Raw genomic sequence first — 23,486 nt, 5'->3', positions numbered from 1 at the left:
AAATTAGAAATAATATGGAACCAACGCCGGAGTAAACGCTGTCGATTGCAAAAAAGAATTGTGAAATTGCCCTATATATCTGAACTGCGACGTAATCGTGTAATATAGTCGCAAAAAAACTTGTCAAATATTTTTCTTTTAGAATAATTATATATTTGGTAAGCCTGTTATAATGGAAAAAAAAATGGTCATTATAAAAAAATAAAACAAAAATAAAAATAATGGTAACAAATAGGTATTATATATGTGTCGATAGAGTAAGAACACAAGTGTCTTTTCGTTCCCGGAATGTCGTAAGAGCCGATTAAAGGAACAAAACACCAAATATTGGTGCTAGAAAAGAAAAATTTAAAATTAAACCACATACCGAGCCGCCTAGACAACTATACTCTCCTATTAATGAGAAAGACCCATGCCGAGTATTGGGACTTAAATAAAATATTATAGTATGGTGACAACCCTAGACCTAGCTAAAAAAGAACACCACGCACAGGTCATACTGGCCATTCCGAGAATCAGGTGAAGTCACTTGAAATACCGGTTAGCCGCAAATGTTTATACTTGTTATTGAAAATTCACCAATAACGACTAAGAGATAAGAATTAAAACAAACTGTCCTATAAAAACACTGTAGTCGTACGCAAAATAACGAAGAGACGCGTCCATTATAAGAAAAACTATATTCAAACAAACACAGAACGCTGCCGGCGTCCGTACGTGCCGGACGTCTGATGGACGATATATGAAAGAAAAATAAAAAGAAAAAAACAAAATAACGTGTTGTGTATTAATGTGTGATAAAATTATATACAAAATGAAGTTTATTTTAATTATATTTGCGTCTGTGTCGACTTTGTGCTTCGTAAGAGGGCGTAAGTATTATTTTAATATTTTTCCTCTTAGTTTTTGCTGTGGGGAAGTTTTCAATCGCCGTCTGTAATTTTAAAGCCTTGATTTAATCTTTAATATAATTAATGACTTAAATATTCTCTTATGTTTCCTTTTCATCGACATTGTAAAGATAGTTTACTACGCTCCGTTGAACTTCCTTGACATTATTGAACTGTTCATCTAAAACATGTAAACAAGGAAAATATTTCAATAATGCACGGAACTTATATACAAATTATCTTACATAAACCAGACAATAATAATCGCCCGTATAAAATAGAGAATAAAATAAAAAAAATACTTATTACTTAAACTCGCTTAAAACTTTAAATGAATTATTAAATCGTTTAAACTTTGATAACACTTATACTAATACTTTTTTTTTTTGATGGGTGAAAATGGTATGGTAACCCTGCGCTAACGAGATACCCCGGCGGAGCACCAGTGAAGGGTGATCGATAAGAATGAAAACAGGCCAGTTAGCCCATTATGATGAATTCATCAGGAATTAACCATGATAGTTTCCAGGGGGAACCGCGAGGAGGTCAACCTGGTTGGGTATATTGCTAGCAATGAGATTTTCAGTCTCTATCACTAACAATCCCTTTCCTCCCTATACTAATACTTAGAATCTAGAATAAACAACAGTTCACTTTAAATTCTAAGTATATTTTAAGATGTAGACTTTTTCAGTCATTCCTCATCAGGGGCATACTTTTGAGGGTAGTTCCATTTGTGATGACATTGTAATAAGTTCCAAAACATTCTAGCTGAGACAAACGCAACTCTTTCTCAAATGATTGCATCTATTTATTTATTTATTAAATACAAGAAATTTACAACAGCGAGTACATTGGAGCCCGCACTAGGCGAACCTGTATCGCGGGAGTCCATAAGGGATTACCAAGACACGGTGATTACAAATATAAATTAAATTAGTGAGCCAGTTTTACGAAAACAACATGTTAGAATGACATCGTTTCTCTATTATGAAGTGTTTCGTGAAGACATGCTGTGCTGTTCCAGATTAGTAAGACCTACTGTTACCGTTCGCATATTCCTTAAGACCTTGCAAGGATTAATTGTCTGGTCTCCGCAATACATGTTCAATCTAACTATGCACTAAAAAACTTTATTGATTGATATCCAGTTTGCCGACTCCCACAGTTTAAAGTGTATGTTGTCGTGCAATATCGTGGTAAACGTCGTAAATATTTATTCACCAACATTACCTGAATCTAAATTAACAACTAAAGTGCATCGTATGAACATCCAAACATGTCGAGAGATGCATTATTGATACACGCTTTAATATCTGCATTACCTATTTTCAAGAAAACGGAATCAGCTGGGCATGACTGTGACAAGAGGATGTGATAAATCAATAAATAAACAAAGCTCATACTTTCCTAGATTTTTAAAGAGATAAAATAGTTCAAACACCTTGCTAGTAGGATTTTCTATCATCACCACCATATCAGCCGTTAACTGTTCACTGTCGAATATTGGCCTTCCCCAGGAGATTTGGCAGTAGTTGCCAGGTTTGGCAAGCAGGTTGGCAACCGCAATTAGGCTTTGGTGATGTTTTAAGAGGAACGCTGCTGTCCATCCCTCGACCATTAAATGCTCTTAGTCGCCTCTTACGACACCAACGGGAAAGGAAGGGTATCCCATTCTATGCTGGAATCACTCAGCGATTTTCTATAGACCGTATCAATCGGATTAATTTACCAGATTATAAAACTGCTGACGGCCCACCTGAAGTAGAACCTACCTTCTAGGCAGAAACAGCACTGTAAGTGCTTGCTGCGAAGCAAAATATACTAGTAAACACATAATAACGCATTCTAAATTCAAATAGGTATATTCAACGTCAACATCTTATAGTTTATAGATGTTTGTGTATACTTGATGTCGTTTTTGGAGGGCGAAATATAAATAACATGCTCCAATATCTGATGTAGACAATATTACAAGTATCTAAAGCGGTTAATATAGACCAGAATTCACAATATAAGGAAAATATATACAAAATCTGTGTATACGCAAACAGTGTGTTGACTCCAGCATGTAAATTGGCTACTTATTTGATACGAATGGAACATAAATTAGAAATATATGAACAATTTTTTTGCATGGACATTTACATAATGATCCTTTACCAATTACGCGGAGATTATATATATCATCATATCAGTCGTATACATCCCTCCCTCATATATACATACATCCTCATACATACATCCCTCGACCATTAAATGCTCTTAGTCGCATCTTACAACATCTACGGGAAAAGAAGGAGTGGCCTATTCTATGTCGGGGGCACACGACCATTGTATATAACCAGGATATATTGGTTTCCCAGGATAAAACAGAGAACGGAAAGTTATGCTATTTTGTGCACCACTATTTTGACAGCGAAAAGCTATTATCAGTTCCATCAATGTACATATTCGAGGGCTGCTTGTATGCGAAAATGCATTCATACCTAAATAGGTAAAAGTCATCTTTTATAGATTTTACCTATTTATATTTTCAGTAAGACATCCTGTGAAAATTATATTACCAAAAATTTAAACACGCGTATACCACAATACCGTAACAATTTTTCATAAAAATCTGGTGCAAACTACCTAAACTTAAGCTATTTAAAATGGTTTAAAAACTAATTAATCAAATGACTATGTACCAAATGTTATTATTCCACTAAAGATTATTTTAAATGTAAAATAGATGGCATAATTTAATGAAATCATCGAATTATATTAATTTATATTAATACCGATTATTATCATAACAAATATACAATCTTTTAAACTGTAATCTTTTGGAGGAAACAATAAAGACTATATAACTATGTATCAATATGTTATATTGGCCGTGTGGTTCCGGCATTTTTCCGTGGGTGTCGAAGAAGGCGACAAAAGAAGGGGGGGGGGGGGCGAGAGATTTAAAGATAGATAGATAGATAGATAACCTTTTTATTTGAGTCATTTATGACATACGTAAATTTACAAATGAGTTTATACAATCAAATTATTTACACTTTATAAAATATACAACAAAAGATAAAATATGTTTTCACCAAGTGTGTCGCAGTGACCCAAATAGGGTACAGCTCAGTGATGGTTTTGCTTAAAAGCAAAGCACTGATTAAAGTGTCTCTAAAGCATAACTGCGGTACCCAACACGCCTGTTAAGCGAGGCAACTACTATCAGAACCTTTCAAGAGAAACGGTTACGTTCAGAAGTGTACAGTTAAAGGCTGATATAATGATGATGAAAATCTATCCAATATGGTACTGTTCATAAAAACAAAAATAAAAATATTAAAAAAAACCTATGCAAGAATTATCTTTATTTCATGTACTCATTATTATTATGTCAAAGTTTATCATAATTATATACTGCATCATAATTTCATAATAGGGCAATGCGGTCTTAGTGCAGTTGACATAACATAATATACCTAAACAATATTGCATTAAATAAACTTTATGAAACTAAACAACTTGAATCTATCCTAAACATTTTTAATTAATTCCAACTTGTCTTAAATCACTTCATTTTTTTTTTATTACGCATACTCATCGCCAATTCTGAATAGATTTTGACAATTGACAATAATTTAAAAAGTTACTAAAACTTGCATGCCTACATGATTTGAAACAACTGACATAATTGATTTATCTATTTAACTCTTTATTGCACCTAATATATAAAAATATACGTATAATGGCAAATAGTAAATTCAATGAAAATGTATGCATATTTCCAAAATTACATAAATCAAATGTAATTATATTGTTTGTATGTCTTACTGTTTTTAAAGGATTATTTGGATCATTGGATTCAAAAATTACATCACATCTTTCTGTAGAATTAAAAAAAGCCACTAAAGTTTAATCGCAATCTCAAGAATAACGTCTAGTGGAAATTCAAGAGGCAAACTATTCTAGTGATTCTAAGTTAAATATAGTATTAGGATTTAGACAATTCAACCCACAGTTAGATTATTTCGCCAAATTTTACACGTTGAACTAGAACATACAATAATATAGGAGATATACCAATTCTGGGCCAAAATACAGAATATAGAAAACTTCAATTTTAAAATACAGAAGCAAATTTCAAAAACCGATATTAACTAAAATCAATTTCTGTAAAAATAACTATTACAATGTTAATGATAGTAGAATTCCATTTAATATATACTTTGAAACTGCTAATGACAAAGTCTTACGGAATACTTTACCAAGACTATAAGTATTCTCATTGACCACTAAATCCCATTATAATGTATAAATAAAACAATTAAGTAAACATGTTATTGACAAAATTGTTAATGATTAATGCTAATAAATGCATATAACGGGAAAAAGGTCAAGTATTATTCACGTAGGATTACTTAAGTACTAAAGAGATTAATAAGTAGTACCTACATACAGGAAAACAACTGGCACGGGCATCCCCTGTGACCATGATATTACAAGGTAATTATGTTTAAAATATGATATAAATGAGGAAATAATAATTAATGGATAATGTATATGAACAATCGTTGCATCCAATTAATAACGAATAAAAAACATACAAAAGAATCATCATATCAATGTATTTTCTACTACTGTAATTAAGAGTACTGATCCCACTTGTAAATCTTCGATTACAACACATAAACAATCAGACCAATATGCTAGTGAAGCTAGAGAACAAAAGACCTTCTACTTTAGTAACTGGGATCATAATCCTAAGACACCCAAATCAATGTCATTATTATTTCCTTGGTCTAACCTCGCAATTTCTGCGTCCAATACACACGTTTATCAATCATACTCAAACTCTTCTAACTGTTATACTAATCACCTTACCTCCCTCTCTAATTACTGAATTAAAAGGAGATAAAAAAATAAGAACAATGTACCTAACTAAAATAGATGACGTAACAAAATTTATTAATACTACTTATTTAATACTAAAGTTAAATTATTCGAAAGATCAATATTTTCATAGAAATAATATAAATTTTCAGAATCATGTTCTACTCCCAGCGGTGGAAGAGGACAATGCATATCTATATTGAACTGCCCGCCTCTAGTCACAATAATAAATAAAAAGGAGAGAACACAACAAGACCTAGATCTGTTGAGGAAGTCACAGTGCGGCTTTGAGGGGCAGACACCAAAGGTATTTACAAGAATTTTACTAATGTAATCAAATTGCAGGCACACGATGTCTGTACATCTTCTTAATAAGATCAATAGATGCCAAAGTAATATTTTTTAGAAATTTTGTCTGTTGTCTTCACAGTTACACTGCACTTAACATTTGTTGACCTCGTTATCAATGAATTTGAATTGAATTGCAGGTATGCTGTCCAGAGCAGTGTTATACACCTGACGGCGAAGCAGGAAAATGCATCGGCATATATTCGTGTCCACACCTGGCGGCCATGCTCAAACCACCATCTTCTAAGCAAAACATCCAATACGTACAGAATTCCAAGTAAGTTAATAAACACTAAAATGTTCATTTAATGATTAATAGATAGAGCACGTAGTTATGTACTATGTACAGAATAAAGTTTAAATGATAAGTAAATCTATCTGCGTTTATCGCTCTTGTGATGGGATATGGCAATGAAGAAGGATACAAAGGCATAAGACCATTGCCTTCAGGAATGGCAATGCTCGAGGGATACTACGGACGTCACAGTGCCTTCTACGTTGTTCATGTCTTAGGATTACTTCTTTTTATCGAGTAGGTCATCAGTTCTCTTACTCGTTAAGTTACTCTTCTATCATACAAAAATAAATACTGCACTTTTAGAAACACCGCTCAAAATCAATTATAAAAATAAAATTAAAATTAAACACATATTGATTTGATACGCATTAAACTTGGATTTACATTTAGAAAGAGTCTAAATTTAATCATTATAATTTCAGATGCGATGGCCCCGAACAATACAGCGTGTGTTGTGGTACTCCCAGGGAGCAACCACAAGTTGGAAATTGCGAGAACAGAGTGAACGCGTTCCCGCCAGACCCATCAACTGAATGCTGTGGAGTTGACAGTGGAACCGGAAATAAAATTATTGGTGAGTGCAACTTGTAAAATATTAAGGTAAAATTATAAGTGACTGCTTCATCAATACGCTGATTTATGTTTCATTATTTCAAGAAGCTTAGCCTTTTCTGATACATTACTATTAGGCATATAAGAAAATTATATTAAAAGAAAAATAACCCCAAATATCGGTACATTTGCCTAGAAACCATGTCATCTTAATTTTTTTGTACCCACCTAAACTTACTGTTTGTGATTCAATGAAAAATAAATTATAATGCTAATTCAAAATCCTATCGCATCCTATCGCACAAACCCATTAATTAGATATTACAGACAAGTGTCAATCGAGTCATATTGTATTTGAAGTATTGGAGGTTATATTCGTCAATCTTTATAATTTTTATTCCAATATTTATTAATTAAAAAAAAATGGCATTTATTTAATATTATGGTAAACTTTAATATGATATCTTTTTAATAATTTATAATATTGATAATAGTTCTTGTTATTATCAAAATTGGTTACCAGAGATTTTTTGATATTTCTTACATATTCGTTAATCTACTTCTATCTTTTCAACTATGAAAATTTTATATCAAATGTACTCCGTTGCTTACCCGGTGCGAATAAACCAATAGTTTTATTTCAATCCATTCAGCCATTTCAGCGTGTATAAGTAATAACGATTCAGGCATCTTAACATCTGCACAAACTTTCACATATGTATTAGTAGGATTTAAACTGAAGTAGTAATTTTCGTTTATTTCAGGTGGAACAGCTACAACAATCGACCAGTACCCGTGGCTGACACTTATCGAATATACAAAAGATGGTGTCATAAAAACATTGTGTGGTGGAGCACTAATTAGTGCTAGATACATATTGACGGCTGGTCATTGTGTCGTAGGAGCTGTTTTAGATTTAGGAACTCCGTAAGTTTCAAACTATAATTATAGTGTAAAATGCTTACTACAAGTATATTTAGATATAATTGTACTATTACAAAATCATCGTCTCAATCTACTGATCTTTAATATTCAATTCACCCTGATACTGCAAAATAAGTTCCTTCCTCTGTGACTGCAATAATTCTGACTAAAATATTTCTGATTGCATAAACATGTTATAAAATTCTTTCCTTAACAGACGACTATAGACTAAATACAACGAATACTGTGCATTTAATTTCAAATTGATAATTTCAGAAAGAACATCCGCTTAGGAGAATATGATACAAGTAACGATGGAAGTGATTGTGTGGCGACAGAAGGCGGTGGCGAGGACTGTTCCGACCCTCCGGTTATCATTCCTATTGAAAGATCCATCCCGCATCCTCAGTATGACCCCACTACCCGGAAGAATGACATCGCTTTGATCAGGATGAGGCAAAACGCACCTTTCACAGGTTTGTTATAGTTATCGAAAGTAGGCTATTACAGAATTTCTTGTTGGAAAAGTACAGATCTGTAAACCATTGACTTCGGAAAAGAACTGAAATTGAATTTCAAAATTAAGTCTATTCAGTATATAAACAATGATCTAATATGGTAGCTTTCTTACTTACTGCAGATACCTAAATAAAATGTGATATATGTAAAGAATTTGTTGTATTATATCGAGTAAAGTACAAAGCTCGAATCTTATCGAATGAGGTACCATTTTATACCTGTCTGCAACAGGAATAAAATGGTTCAAAGCCAGCAATGCGTTCATTGCTTACAAACTTTATTAAATTTGTGTACAAATTAATATTTCTTCTTCATTATTGCAAATTCTTAATAAACTTCTTTACAGATTTCATTCGGCCCATTTGCCTTCCAACAATGGACATTACTTTAAACCCTCCATCGAACTTCAGACTATTTGTGGCAGGATGGGGGGCAGTTAACGAAACCATTAACAAAAGCAATATTAAACTGCACGTGTCTGTTCCATTCGTTAACAGTAAGGTGAGCATCTATTTGTCTAAAATTGGGCTTACTTATATTATAGAACAAATGCAACTAAATATGACCCGAGAGAGATTGTATATCAGGCGATTAAGAAACTAAAGTTATGAGTACAACACACAAGTGCAATGCAAATGCATTGTAATGCAAAGAAAAATTGTTGGATATATCCAACAGATAATAATGTGATGATATTTATATAAAGAGATCAATAACCAAAAGTGAGACGTTAAAAGATGGCAACAATTATGATTCTTAATCAAAATTTAAAAAGCCTAAATATTTGTATCATAATGAATATGCCTGAATGACTTTAACCAAGAATCTCTCTGCGCTGGTAGAATTAAAGACAGATATAAATAATGTTCAGTCAATCAAGTGTCAATACCTTGGTCGACAGTAATCCACAAATGTCTTTGGTTTTCCCTTTCGTCTTTACATCTTTCCTCCACTGCAGCACTACTACTACTGCTTTTTATATTTAACTTTCTGTAGGATGTTTATAACTTATTTTAATTCCAGTTAACGCTCTTTATCGTTCGCTAACATCATATGCCAAAGCAAAATTAAAAAAATTTCCAAGCGTATCAAGCTAAACCCAGCAATGTACAATATGTGTGTAAAACATTTCAATTCGACTCTAATATCTCTGCATTATATTTCTAGGAGTGTGTACCAGTGTATAGTCATCCCAAGCGAAGAGCCTCCTTGTGGAACAAGCAGTTGTGTGCAGGTGGTGAAAAGGATAAGGACTCCTGCAAAGGTGACTCTGGAGGTCCACTCATGTACGAGAACGGACGGATCTACGAACTCGTCGGGGTTGTCAGCTTCGGTCCAAAGCCTTGTGGAGTTGAGAACATTCCGGGGGTGTACACCAAAGTATATGAATATAACACTTGGATCCGTAGTACAATAAGGCCTTGAAATGTAAAGATGTAAATTATTAAATTAAGAACAAAGGAGATTGTGTTATATTATAATCAAAAGATAGGTATAATTTGATGTCAGTGGTACATAAACGGGCTGAAATATTAAAAGTGCTCAAACTATAAAGATTCAATGGAAATCCGTCTTTATTCTAATTGAAGTATTTTATATTTCTTCTTAATATGATCTCATTGATTTAATAATTACTTTTTAAAATATTTTCATTTTTAAAATTATTTATTTTGATATTGCAATTTTTACTTGAGAAGGAAAATTAATTTTAAACTTTATAATTATTTGCGCACTGAATGTAGATTTTGCCAACAAAATTACGAACAGAGACTGATTTTATTTTGGTGCACTGACATCGCTCACTTTTCACAGTGTTTTTAAGATCTCTATTTTATGTACTTTAACTACTTAAATTTAAGAATTTTATTGCTAACATGATCGTAATGTTATTTTAATTCTGTTATTTCATTTGATATTTGAAAGAGACAAAGACATTGAAGTCAAATATTAAATCAATGCAACATCATGACAATTATATATTATTTTTATTTTTTTCTCCTTTACTCACTACTAACAGTAATTTTTGATGAACGAAAATTTAATTGACGAAATGAGAAATCACGTAGGCACTATATTAAAACATTTGCCTGCGAGTAGAAAAGTTGACCAAAAACAATACATAATTATTTGAAAGTTTAATAAATAGAAGTGAAATAATAGTTTTTTGAGATTATAAAAATAAAACAAGTCATTGTTAATAGTATTCAGTCTTCTAAAGAAAAAAATATTAATTTCAATACATACATTCGCACGAAAATGTATTCGTAACATTAATAAATCTACAAACACTTCTAAGAATCGATTCATGTTATTTTTTAAAATATCTGTAATACTTCAATATTTTCCAGTTTCTCATAGAATAGTAGTGATAACGCATTCTATTTGAAGAATTGAGATGAATTTTGTTGCATTAAAGCTAATATTCGATAAGACATAATAAAAATTCAATTTTGACCTGAATGAGGTTATCACTTAATGATTACAGCAATCAAAGATAGATAATTTACAGATGCAACTAAATACTTAATAAATTAATTCTGATACTAAACAGAGAATACTATATTTTGATACATGTGTGAGTGTGTTTTTTTTTTCGTACTGTATATGCTGTTGGCCGCAAATGGCCTTTACAGCTTCATCGAGCGCGTATGCAGGGGCGAGTGCAAAAGGCACTCCAAGCCCGCGAGAGGGGAGCGACGATAAGCGTCAGCTCTTACAGATGGACTGTGGTGTGTGCGCCCGAGGGCGCCCTAATGACTCGAACCTCGACTCAGGCCATCGCACTTCGACTCCCATCGAGGGACGGGGGTCGGTGTAGCGAGGGGGAGTCGCCGCCGTAGACGTTGGCGGACGAGACGGACGAAATGCTTTCAGGCAGATACCTGACGGATCGAGGACGCATACCGGATGTGCGGTGTCTTCGTCCCCGCCGGCGGGGACGGTGTGTACGGTGTGTAGGTGTGTTCACGGAAGGTTCCGCGGATGTATTTGATGCGCGACTAAGGATTGTCACTATTAATACTAGTACAAGGTATAGTTAGTTGCATTACCTCCCGTAAACGAATGACAAAGAAATATCTTGATAGATAAATTACTGTTATAATCCGTTTCAATAGACATTAATGAAAAGGTAACCAAATTTTGTTGAAATTATCACAGAAACAATGCATCAATTAAACTACTCGTAGTAACAAATAGAAACATACAATTAGGGAACCTATATTTTAATTGTACTACTATTGAACATCAGCAAACTTTCCTATAGTAAGGTCAGTTATTTTTACGGTTCCGTACCTTAAAGGAAAAAACGGAACCCTTATAGGATCACTTCGTTGCCCGTCCGACCGTCTGTCAAGATCCTTTTTCTTAGGAACATCTAAAGGTATCGAGATGAAATTAATATCATATACTCAGATCTGCAATATCTTAAAGCAGTGAAAAAATCAAGTTTCTAATTCGACATAATGAAAAGATACGGCAGTTTATGATCATTTTATATCGCATAGTGTGACATTCTCAAAGGGATAGAGTACTTTCTGTTGACCTAAAATCATTAAATTTGGCAAGAAGCAATGTCATGTAGCACAAGTAAAGGAAAAAATCTGGAAACCGTAAATATTGAGTTGTTTCACAAAAAAATAGTTTTTAAACATTATGATTTTGTACGGAAGCCTCGTTGCGCGAGCCCGACTCGCGCTTGACCAGCTTTTTTGTTTACATTTGTATTGAATTAAATTGAAACATACAATGACCATGCATGTATTAAGTAAAGGTATCTCCATATAATATAACTTGCTCTATATAATTACATGGTAACGTCATCAAATCGTCTACTCTATTTCTGTCTACCTCGTAATGGACTGGCATGACGATAAATATAAAATGCACTGTTATCCTTATTGCATATATAAATACATGATGTCTGTAAGTACTCAAATTAATAAAGAAATATCTTTGCATTTTAAATTGTATCGAGAAAAACACACAGAACACTCCCAGCGTCCGAACATACCGGACGTCTGCTGGATAAACAATAATACAAAATACCGTTTAGTGCGCTAGTTTGAGAAAAAATGGCATACAAAATAAACTTTATTTTATTAACGTTCACAAGTTTACGCTTTGTACAAGGGCGTAAGTATTTTTCTCTTAGCAATTTAGTTTACGGTGTTGGGAATTTGCATTTTAAAATCTTTCTTCAGGTTTTATTCTTTTTTTTTTGGTGTTTACCATTGGGGGAGGGGGTATTTCTAGTTGCCACACTTGGCAGGCGGGTCGGTAACCGCAGTTAGGCTTTTGGTGATGTTTTAAGGAGAACGCTGCTGCCTACCCCTCAACCATAACTTCGACGACGAAAACTTAAACGGAGAAAACATATGATATGATATCATATCATATCAATCATGATATGATGACTGTTCTTTTCTTCGTTCATAAATCATGATCATCCAAAATACGTCAAAGTTCGAAGACGACGATCTTGAACCAGTAAGTACTGCCAGTAATGATTTATGGAACCGAAACATGGGCCTACACGGTTGCCAGTAAGAAAATTACTCAAACTACTCAGCGAACTATGGAGAGGGCTATGCTTGGAGTGTCTTTGCGCGATGAAATCCAAAATGAGGATATCCGCAAACGAATCAAACTCTCCGACATAGCCCAAAGGATAAGCAAACTGAAATGACAATGGGCTGATCACATAGCTTGAAGAAGCGACTATTGATGGGGAAGAAAGGTTCTTGCGTCGCGACCCCATATGATCAAATGCAATGTGACGACCCCTCACTAGATGGAGTAACGACCTCAAATGTATTGCAGGAAGTCGGTGGATGAAAACCGTTCCTTATGGCTGTCTATAGGGGAAGCCTATGTTCAGCAGTAAACAGCTAATGACTGAGATGATGGTAATGGTACTAATGATTTTAAAACATTGATTTTACATTTTAACATAATAAAGTAATACTTTAATACATTTCGTCTTGTTAGCACTGTGAAGGCCTATGTTCAGCAATGGACAGTTAGCGGCTGATATGATGATGATGATGACGATACAATGAGTGATGCCGGCTGCTATTGGGGTATATAGAATTTTTTTAATTGAACGTTGTCTGGAAGAGATCGCTATTTTGCGATATGGCCGCCTATTGTTGCCTCGTAAGCAAGATATGCTTTTATGTAATTAAGTATCAATTTTGTTTGTGTACATATCGTCAATCTTTACAATCAGTATCATTCTTTGAAGAGAGCAATAGTTTTCATTCATTCATTCATTCATTAATAAGTGATTCAGACACAGCTTATTCGCTTCCTCCATATTCATTTTAATACAAGCTCGTCAATACAAGACGAACTCAGCATCGCATTGTATTTATATTAAAATATCTAAAATTAAATAAAGTTTTTTTATTACATAATTCATCATCATCATTACCTATCCATTGTCCACTATCACTACATGATTGTTATAATTTAATCACAGGTTGTTAACAAACGTAGCATTAACTTATATTCAAGATAAAAACCTGTTATTATTAACACATCTTAAGTACTATGTAAGATTAATTATACCGGTTTAATGGGTGTAGTTATAAGCAGTAATTAGTTTATTGATTGTATCCCATCTCTATATTCATATATCCATATGAATATATATCTATATTCATATATCCATATATATATAAACTATAATAATGACAAAACTAATATAACTAATAACTTATAGTGTTCTAAATAACGTTTAAACTTTTAAAACGAATACTAGTAAAAAAAGAGGAAATGTTTTGTGAATACGTTTAAAATAATTAAATTTAAAAAGAGGATTCGCGTGCCCATCAATAAACAAATTTTATTACGCAAATGAAAAACACGAAAGTAAAACCTATCAATTTGAAAAATAATTATCATAATTTTCTATTTTAAGATAGCTTTGCAGTTTTTTTTTAATGGATGATAATGGAATTGTAACCACGCCTGCGCTATCAGTATACGCTGGCGGGGCACCAGTGAGTGCTAATACGAGTAGATGAGAATAAAAGCAGGTCAGTTAGCCAATCGTAATTAATTTCACTAGAATTAACCACGATGGTTTCCAGGAGGAACCGCGTGGAGGTCGACCTGATAGGGTATATTTTTTACCAGGTTTACTTCCAGTTTAACAGATTATACTATATATATATATATAATACACAATAACGTTATTAAATGACATTACGCTTATTTATACAAATTGTACTGTATCATGAAAACATACACACTGCCTTCAACTTCATTAAATTTTGTACCAATAATGCAAAGTTACATAGATATGATAAACGATCTTTCTCAAGCCTAAGTCGACCAGCTCATACATTTCCTGTTAGGTTTTTTAATTGAGATAAAACCTGTTATAAAAGTGCATTATAACAAAGGACAAAAACCTGTTAAAGTATGGAATAAACAGTATCAATTTACTACTACGCTATTACCTTTGTTATACGTCACTAATTCATAATAATTATATACAAGCCATTATAGTGTGTACACAAGTACGTGTAAATTATTCAATGTATTGTGTATTACTTTAGCTTTAATTTCACATATTAACTATCATCATCATCATGATCATGATTATCATATCAACCCTTCCAACCACTGCTGAACGTAAGCCTCCCCCTTAGGGGATTTTGCCTATAGTTGCCACGCTATGCAGCCGCATTACCAACCGCAGTTTTAAAAGGGACACTGCTACCCGGTCCTCGTCCTTTCTAGTCGCCTTATATGACACCCACGGAAAAGGAAGGGGTGGCCTATTCTTTGCCGAGACTAAACGAAAACTATAAATGTATTTATATAGAAATAAACCCATTCCTAAGGCTACTTTAAAAAGACTGTTTTCAGCTATAAGATAATCTTATTATTTTTGTACAAGTGTAGTTATTGCTGCCGTTTATTCCTTATATTATCTAAGGCAAATAAGGCACTGAGTAGACTGTATCTTCCTTGTTCACATACATTTTCTATTTATTATTGCATATTAAAGTATTTCTTAAATTACATGGATCAAAAGTAAAACATGATTATTTGTATAACTTATTTTACTTTATTACAATAGTATTTTTTTATAAAAACCATTTTCTACAAAAATAACTATTGGCATTTTAATAATAGTAGATTGCAACAAATACATACTTCGAAATCGAATGGCAAAGACTCCTACATTGCCATAACTAAGACTATAAAAATTCTCAGTAAACATTAAATCTCATAACAATATTAAAGTCGGACAATTAAGTTAAATTATTTACAACAAATATAACAATTACAATTTTATAAATATAGGCATGTAATGGGGAAAAGATTAAATATTATTCATGTTAGGAATGTAGGAAAGGAAAGGAATGTTTAAGTAATTAATTAATTCAATAAGTAGTAACTACATTAATAGCTTCAGGATAAAAACCGACCTATGCATCCCTTGTGGCCATGATTTTGCTGGAAAATTATGTTTAAAACATCATATAAATGAGGAAATAATCATTATCAGAGAATGTACCTGAACATACGTTGCATCCAATCCCTCCACCCAACTAAAATAAAATATAATCATATCAATATACTTTCTACTGCTGTAACTAAAAATACTGATTGCAAATCTTCAAACAGTAATATACGAGGTCTGTCCGGAAAGTTCGTATAAAAGTGTTCTGGAATGCGAGAAAGAGGAGTGGGGAGGCCAGGTAAGCGCAGGACCCCTTCCTTATGTCCCTAACAATGCTTCAGTTCTGGTCTGACCGCCGTGCGGTGCGAACTGGCTTGTCACGCCATCTGTGAAGTTACCTCTTAACGAAACCCCGTCGGCATGGAGCCCGCTTCCGTTGAAGAGCAGCGCGTCGTAATCAAGTTTCTCTCGAAACTCGGCAAGAATGGCCGTGAAATTTTTGCCGATCTCAGAACAGTTTATGGGGATGATGCTGTGAAGGAACCAACCGTCCACAAGTGGCTAAAAAGATTCAGAGAGGGTCGAGACAATGTTGATTGTTTTTTTCGATGTTCGGGGGATTGTCCATCAAGAATTCGTCCCTCCAGGCCAGACAGTTGATGGAAAATTCTACGTCGATGTGCTCAGACGCCTCAAAGCTCGTGTGGCACGAGTTCGTCCAGAATTGGCGCGAGAGGGGCGTTGGATTCTTCACCACGACAATGCCCCTGCCCACACCTCTCTTGTTGTCCGTGAGTTTTTGAGTAAAAATTCCATTACGGTGACCGAACACCCCCCTATTCGCCGGATTTGGCCCCGTGTGACTTCTTCTTGTTCCCAAAAACCAAATTGGTACTTCGGGGGCGGCATTTGGGGGACATAAATGAGATAAAAAAAGCTACGACGGGGCAGCTGAGAAACCTACAACCAGAGGACTTTCAAGGAGCCTTCTCACAGTGGAAACGGCGTTGGCACAAGTGCATTATGTCACAGGGGGAGTACTTTGAAGGGGATAAAATTGATTTACCTGAATAATTGTAAAATAAAATTTTTAAAAAACTTTTATACGTACTTTCCGGACAAACCTCGTATACGAGTAACGGTCAAATTAATTTCCTGGTCTTCAAACTACGATATCTGAGAATCCTAATAGTAAAAAAAAAAAACTTCTACTTTAGCAGGTGGCATTCTCTGATATCTCATATCCCGGATTTCATTAATCCAACCTCGCCATTTCTGCATCCATTACACACGTTTACCAATCATGCTCAAATTCTTCTAATTGTTAATACTAATCACTTTAATTCTCCCTCCTAATTCTAAATTAAAAAGAGAAAAAATCTAAAACAACCTAGCCGAAATGGATGACATAACAAATATTTTTAATACTACCGATTTAAGACTAACATCAAGGCATTCGAAAGATCAATATTTTCATAAAAGATATTTTAATTTTCAGAATCATGTTTCACTCCCAGCGGTGGAATAGGGCAATGCAAATCTATATTGAACTGCGCGCCTCTAGTCACAGTAATAAACAAAAAGGAGAGAACACAACAAGACATAGATCTGTTGAGGAAGTCACAGTGCGGCTTTGAGGGGCAGACACCAAAGGTGTTTACAATCATCTAACTGATATGATAAAATTGCAAACAGTCGATGTCTGTACATCTTCTTAAGGGGTCTTAATAAAATCAATAGATGCCAAAACAATACTTTTAGATTTTTTTTTCTGTGTTTTCATAATTATATTCTTGAATGGAATATAGGACTTTGTACAAAAGTCGATTGCTTGGGTACCTCTGTCCCATTCATGTTTCTACTGTGAAGCACTTGTATTTGCATGGCTGTGTTTCGGTTTGAAGGGTGGGATACTTTGGAACTTGAGAACTGGTGTATAATTATCAATATGCTATATAGAAATGGTCCATTTAATTAAGTTTTCTACTTATAAATCTATACGTACAAAGTAATGGACAGAGAGATAATATCCGATATAAAAAGACAGAAGTAATGGTGTCTAACAGCGTCATTACTAGCAACATACCCTATATATACGAGGTCCCCCTGGAGATCACCATGGTTAATTCGTCACGATGGATCAATTGGCCTGCTTTTATCCTCATCTATCATCTCTCACTAGTGACCAACCAGTGTAAATCGATAACGCAGGTGGATTTATTTCATTTTCACCTATTATAAAGAAAAAATATATAGAAAAACAATACTTCATTGACAATCCACAACGCAGTAGGGTCAGTGCAAACTCTGACAAGTATGTACATGACAAATAAGATGCTACCCACAAATACAATTATCATGAATCTGTACATTATGAAGCAATGTTAAATGCAAATTCATAAAACGACATTAAAAAATAAAAACTAATAAACACTAAAAACTAAACTAAGACGATAGTATCACAAACTTGACAATGGAGTGACCAAGACTTTCCCGATAGATGTCCAAGAAAACAGAATTATTTTTTTCAAATTATTAGGAGTTGATTTCAGAGGAATAACTTCCCAAAAGTATTTAACTAGATATAATAATATTGTTATTCGTTTGAAATCTTTCTCTGAATAATTTCTCAGTTCCATCTCTTTTTAAACGTCATATTCAGAGAGTACAAAATAAAAAAATGTGCTATTGCTAATTTCATAAATATAGGTGCCGTCTATATCTGAAACCAACTCTGAAAACTTATAGCCGAATACCCGCATTTCGATCTGACTTCGCACGAGTACATGGAATATAAGCACATAATATATAGGTTATGTTACAGACAAAGTCGCTTTAGGCAAAACAATTTTTAGAATCGATTGAGTAGTTTTTGAGTTTCATCCATTACAAATAAATAATCAAGCCTTTCCTTTTTATAACATTAGTGTAGCTATGTGCAGTTTTAAATCATTGCAGGTATGCTGTCCAGAGCACTGTTACACACCTAATAGTGAACCTGGGAAATGCGTTGGTATATATTCGTGTCCACACTTAGCGGCTATGCTCAAACTACCATCATCTAAGCAAAACATCCAACACGTACGGAATTCCAAGTAAGTCAATAACATACTTAAATAATTTAATGATTGATAGAGCCCATAGGTAAATAAAGACAAATTTAAAAATTAATACATTGCAATTACAGATGCGATGGTCCAGAACAATACAGCGTGTGTTGTGGTACTCCCAGTGAGGAACCACAAGTTGGAAATTGCGAGAACAGAGTGAACGCGTTCCCGCCAGATCCATTAACTGAGTGCTGTGGAGTTGACAGTGGAACCGGAAATAAAATTAGTGGTGAGTGCAACTTGTAAAATATTAGATCTAGTGGCTACTTCATCAAGTGAATATTCTGATTTATATTTCGTATTCAAGAAGCTTAACATTTTCTTACATATGACTATTAGGTATAAGAAAATGATATTAAAAGAAAAACCATCCATTAAAAATAAATATCTTATTCATAGAAACTAAATCCATATACAATCCTATTTTAACATTTACACTGTTTTGTCACTTTCTTTTTAATTAGGAATTTTGCACCAAAGAGAGAAAATACAATAGCTAAAATGGGTTTATGAGAAGTTTGACGGATTTATGAATAATGTGTATCAAATTGCATTTAAATCCATTTCAACTATATAAGCGTGTATGAGTAATAACCATTCAGGCATGTTAACATCTTTACAAAATTTCACATACATAATATTAATAGTATTTAAACTGAAATTGTATTTTCTTTGACATCAGGTGGAACAGCTACAGCTATCGATCAGTACCCGTGGCTGACACTTATCGAATACACAAAAAATAGTGTCATCAAAACATTGTGTGGTGGAGCCCTCATTAGTTCCAGATATGTATTGACGGCTGGTCATTGCGTCGTAGGTATTATTCTAAATTCAGGGACTCCGTAAGTTTCCAGTTACATATATAATAATTATAATGTAAAATGCTTATTACAAGTATATTTTGATATAATTTTACTATTACGAAATCATCATTTGAATATCTTTAATATTCAATTCGCACTGATATTGCAAAATAAGTTCCTTCCTCTGTGACCGCAATGATTCTGACGAGGATATTTCTGATTGCATAAAGGTACAGATTTAAAGAACTTGTTTACTCAAATTAAATGGAGGATCATACATGATAAACTGTATGACATATAGTTCTAAACCCATTGTATCGAGCAAAACAAAATGTATAATGTAAAAATAGTCACTAAACTGTTAAAAGAGGTAAGTCTTTTTAATAAACAACCAAAAGACTAAACTCTATGTACTTAATTTAAATTGGACTTTTTTAGTAAGAACATCCGTTTAGGAGAATATGACACAAGTAACAATGGAAGCGATTGTGTGGCGACAGAAGGCGGCGGCGAGGACTGTTCCGATCCTCCGGTTACCATTCCTATTGAAAGATCCATCCCGCATCCTCAGTATGACCCCACTACCCGGAAGAATGACATCGCTTTGATCAGGATGAGGCAAAACGCACCTTTCACAGGTTTGTCATAGTGATCGAAAGTAGGCTATATCAGAATTTCTTGTTGAAAAAATTGAGATAACTAAATCAACTGCTGCAGAAAAGAACTGAAATCGAATGTCAAAATTAAGTTTATTCAGTTTCTTATGTAAACAAATATCTGATATGGGTAGCTTTCTTACTTACTGCAGATACCTAAATAAAATGTGGTAAATGTAAGGTACTTATTACATTGTACTGAGTAGAGTACCATACCTAGAACTTCTCAAAGGAGGGTCTCAGAGAAAAATATAATAGTTTAGAGTCGGCAATGCGTATGCGTCCGCGTTGCATAGGCCGTTTAAATCTTAAGTAAATTTGTATACAAATCCATATTTTCCTCCTACATTATTGGAAATTCTTAAAACGTTTAATGAACTTGTTTACAGATTTCATTCGGCCCATTTGCCTTCCAACAAGGGACATTACATTAACCCCTCCACCGAACTTCAGACTATTTGTGGCGGGTTGGGGGGCAGTTAACGAAACCATCAAGAAAAGCAATATTAAACTGCACGTGTCTGTTCCATTCGTCCACAGTAAGGTGAGAGTCTATCACTCTATAAATTGGGCTTACTAATATACTAGAACAAATGCAATCAAATATGACCCGAGATAAATTTTAGAACAGGCTATTAAGAGGCTGAAGTTACGAGTACAATAAACTAGTATGACATTCCCTAATTATGTAAAAAGATGTGTACTCAAGGAGACTTTGTACAAAAGTCGATTGCTTGGGTACCTCTGTCCCATTCGTGTTTCAACCGTGAAGCAGTTGTGTTTGCATGGCTGTGTTTCGGTTTGAAGGGTGGGATATGGCGTGAATTTACTGGGTACAGAGGAATAACACCTGAGTCCTCAGGAATGGCAACGCATGGGGGGTATTATGGGCGAAACAGTATACTCTGTTATATCCATGGTACTGCTCATGTCTATAGGCGACGGTTACCACTTTCCATAAGGTGGGCCGACAGCTTGTTTGCCATTCTAAGTTGTATAAAAAAAAAAAACTCAAAATCAGGTTGATTGGTTGCAACAATTATTATTCCTATTTAAAGTTTTTCAATAAGATCTAATATCATCTGTCTGAATATTGATATGGCGGCTATTAACACTGAGTCTGTTTCAATAGCTTTGACTAAGTATGTCGTGTGCTTGTAGAAATAAAGATGAATATCAGTCATCAATCAAGTTTTTATGTTTTTATCGACAATAACCTATCAAATGTCTTGGTCTTTCTCTCAATCTTTACACTTTGCCTTCTTTACGGCTCTGCTACTATTTTTTATCAACTTTCTGTAGGATGATCATTACTAATTCTAATTCCAGTTAATGTCTTTCATTACCATTTTCTTACCCTTATCCCAATTATTATTTGAGTTCAACATGATAGATTTCCTTTCATTCTTCTCTGTTAGCAGTCATTCCCGCATTCACTCATCTTCTAATTCTTCGTCTAATTCACAGTCGCTTTGAACTATGAAGGAAGGAAATGAACCGAGGTACCGAAAATTGGAGCACATTGATAAAGTAGCACCATCAAACTGTATGACTGTAGATTTAGAGAGAGCGCCGAAATCAGAAAACGTATATTCAGTTTTGGTTCGGCTGATTTTCAAGCCAAAACTCTCTAGACTTTATTGCCACTATAGTAACCTACTCTAGACCGCAGCTCCATCCTCATTAATAAGAATAATGTCGTCGGCGAACAGCATGCACCAAGGCGTTTCTGTCTGTAGAAGTATTAAATTGTATAATTGTTGAAGAATTAAAACCCGCCAGTTACATCCGTCATCTCCCAATAACTTCCATACCTCTACTGGTATACCATTTTGTCCAACAGCTTTCGCAATCTTCCTACTCCTTATCGTCTTCCGTAGTCCATTCCTAAACCAATATTGACTAGTTCATCCTTTAGTATACCCAGTATACACATTTTCCTGGTACATGAATTTTTCAAAATACAACTTCCAATGTCCATTTATTTAATTTTAGGGTCCAGTTAACGCTCTTTATCATTCTCTTTTAACATATCTCAAAGGCAAATTTTTTCTTCACAGTATAAAATATTTGTTAATCATTTCATTGAGAGTCTAATAAGACTGCATTATATTTCCAGGAGTGTGTATCGATATACAGTTCTCAGAAGGAAAACGTTTCCTTATGGAACAAACAGTTGTGTGCAGGCGGTGAAACGGATAGAGACTCCTGCAAAGGAGACTCTGGAGGTCCCCTTATGTACGAGAACGGAAGGATTTACGAATTCATCGGGGTCGTCAGCTTCGGTCCGGATCCTTGTGGAGCTGAGAATATTCCAGGGGTGTATACCAAAGTATATGAATATAACACTTGGATCCGTAGTACAATAAGACCTTAAAATATAAAGCTTTATTAAATTAAGCACGAAAGACATGATGATATATTAAAATCAAAAGATAGGTATAATTTGATGTCAGTGGTACACAAATGGGTTGAAATATAATAAAAGTGCTTATTGAAGTGCTCAAACTATAAAGACTAAATTTAATCCGTCTATATTATGTTATATATGTGAAGTATTTTAAATTTATTTCTTCTTAATGTTATGAATTTATTAATGCGACCCCTTCCTAATCTGCATGTATTTTATTTCATTACAAACATCAAATCCGTACATTTCGTTAATTTGTGTTAGCCTAGCTACAAAAAATGTTCTTTGTTAAACATTTTCTTAATAAAAATATCTTTGTTATTTGATTTTATTTAAATATCAACTTTTTTTTTTATTTGGCGACCTTCCGCAACCTTCTTGTAGAGGTTCCAACCCACACTTTGAAAAATACTGATGTAATTAATACCTTTTAATAATAATAGAATAACACCGGAGTCCTCAGGAATGGCTACGCATGGGGGGTATCATGGGCGAAACAGTATACTCTGTTATGTCTATGGTACTGCTCATGTCTAAAGGCAATAGTTACCACTTTCCATCAGGTGGGCCGTCAGCTTGTTTGCCATTCTAAGTTGTATAAAAAAAATTAAAAGTATTTGTAACACTTCAATATTTTCCAGTATCTCAGAGAACAGTAGTGATTACACATTC

The 23,486-nt window shown here is 34.0% G+C and overlaps 3 protein-coding genes across 4 annotated transcripts in view; 2 read left to right on the top strand and 1 right to left on the bottom strand.

Annotated features, from left to right (window-relative positions):
- The window catches only part of LOC128200371 (protein MTSS 1-like), a 129,214-nt gene that overhangs the window by 5,778 nt on the left and 99,950 nt on the right, over positions 1 to 23,486 (bottom strand). The gene's annotated exons all lie outside the window — the stretch shown is intronic.
- On the top strand, positions 648 to 10,387 carry LOC128200366 (phenoloxidase-activating enzyme-like). The gene is made up of 8 exons (XM_052893574.1): positions 648 to 872; positions 5,924 to 6,078; positions 6,260 to 6,396; positions 6,840 to 6,991; positions 7,734 to 7,896; positions 8,170 to 8,369; positions 8,759 to 8,913; positions 9,580 to 10,387. Exons 1-8 carry the CDS (start codon positions 791 to 793, stop codon positions 9,835 to 9,837), a joined length of 1,302 nt encoding a protein of 433 aa, XP_052749534.1. The 5' UTR covers positions 648 to 790; the 3' UTR covers positions 9,838 to 10,387.
- Positions 12,387 to 23,151, top strand: LOC128200367 (phenoloxidase-activating enzyme-like). Of its 2 annotated transcripts, none has more exons than XM_052893582.1 (8): positions 12,387 to 12,546; positions 17,331 to 17,485; positions 18,791 to 18,927; positions 19,020 to 19,171; positions 19,625 to 19,787; positions 20,187 to 20,386; positions 20,794 to 20,948; positions 22,524 to 23,151. In XM_052893582.1, exons 1-8 carry the CDS (start codon positions 12,486 to 12,488, stop codon positions 22,779 to 22,781), a joined length of 1,281 nt encoding a protein of 426 aa, XP_052749542.1. In that variant the 5' UTR covers positions 12,387 to 12,485; the 3' UTR covers positions 22,782 to 23,151. The 2 variants fall into 2 exon arrangements, with proteins under 2 accessions (XP_052749542.1, XP_052749546.1); XM_052893586.1 differs by lacking the exon at positions 12,387 to 12,546 and adding an exon at positions 14,423 to 14,453.

The sequence above is a fragment of the Galleria mellonella genome, unplaced genomic scaffold (genome assembly GCF_026898425.1).
Source record: "Galleria mellonella isolate WM207_F2 unplaced genomic scaffold, CSIRO_AGI_GalMel_v1 utg11558, whole genome shotgun sequence".
Lineage (NCBI taxonomy): Eukaryota > Metazoa > Arthropoda > Insecta > Lepidoptera > Pyralidae > Galleria > Galleria mellonella.
The sequence above is the reverse complement of the archived record's forward strand: the minus strand, read 5'-3'. Positions and strand labels throughout refer to the sequence as shown.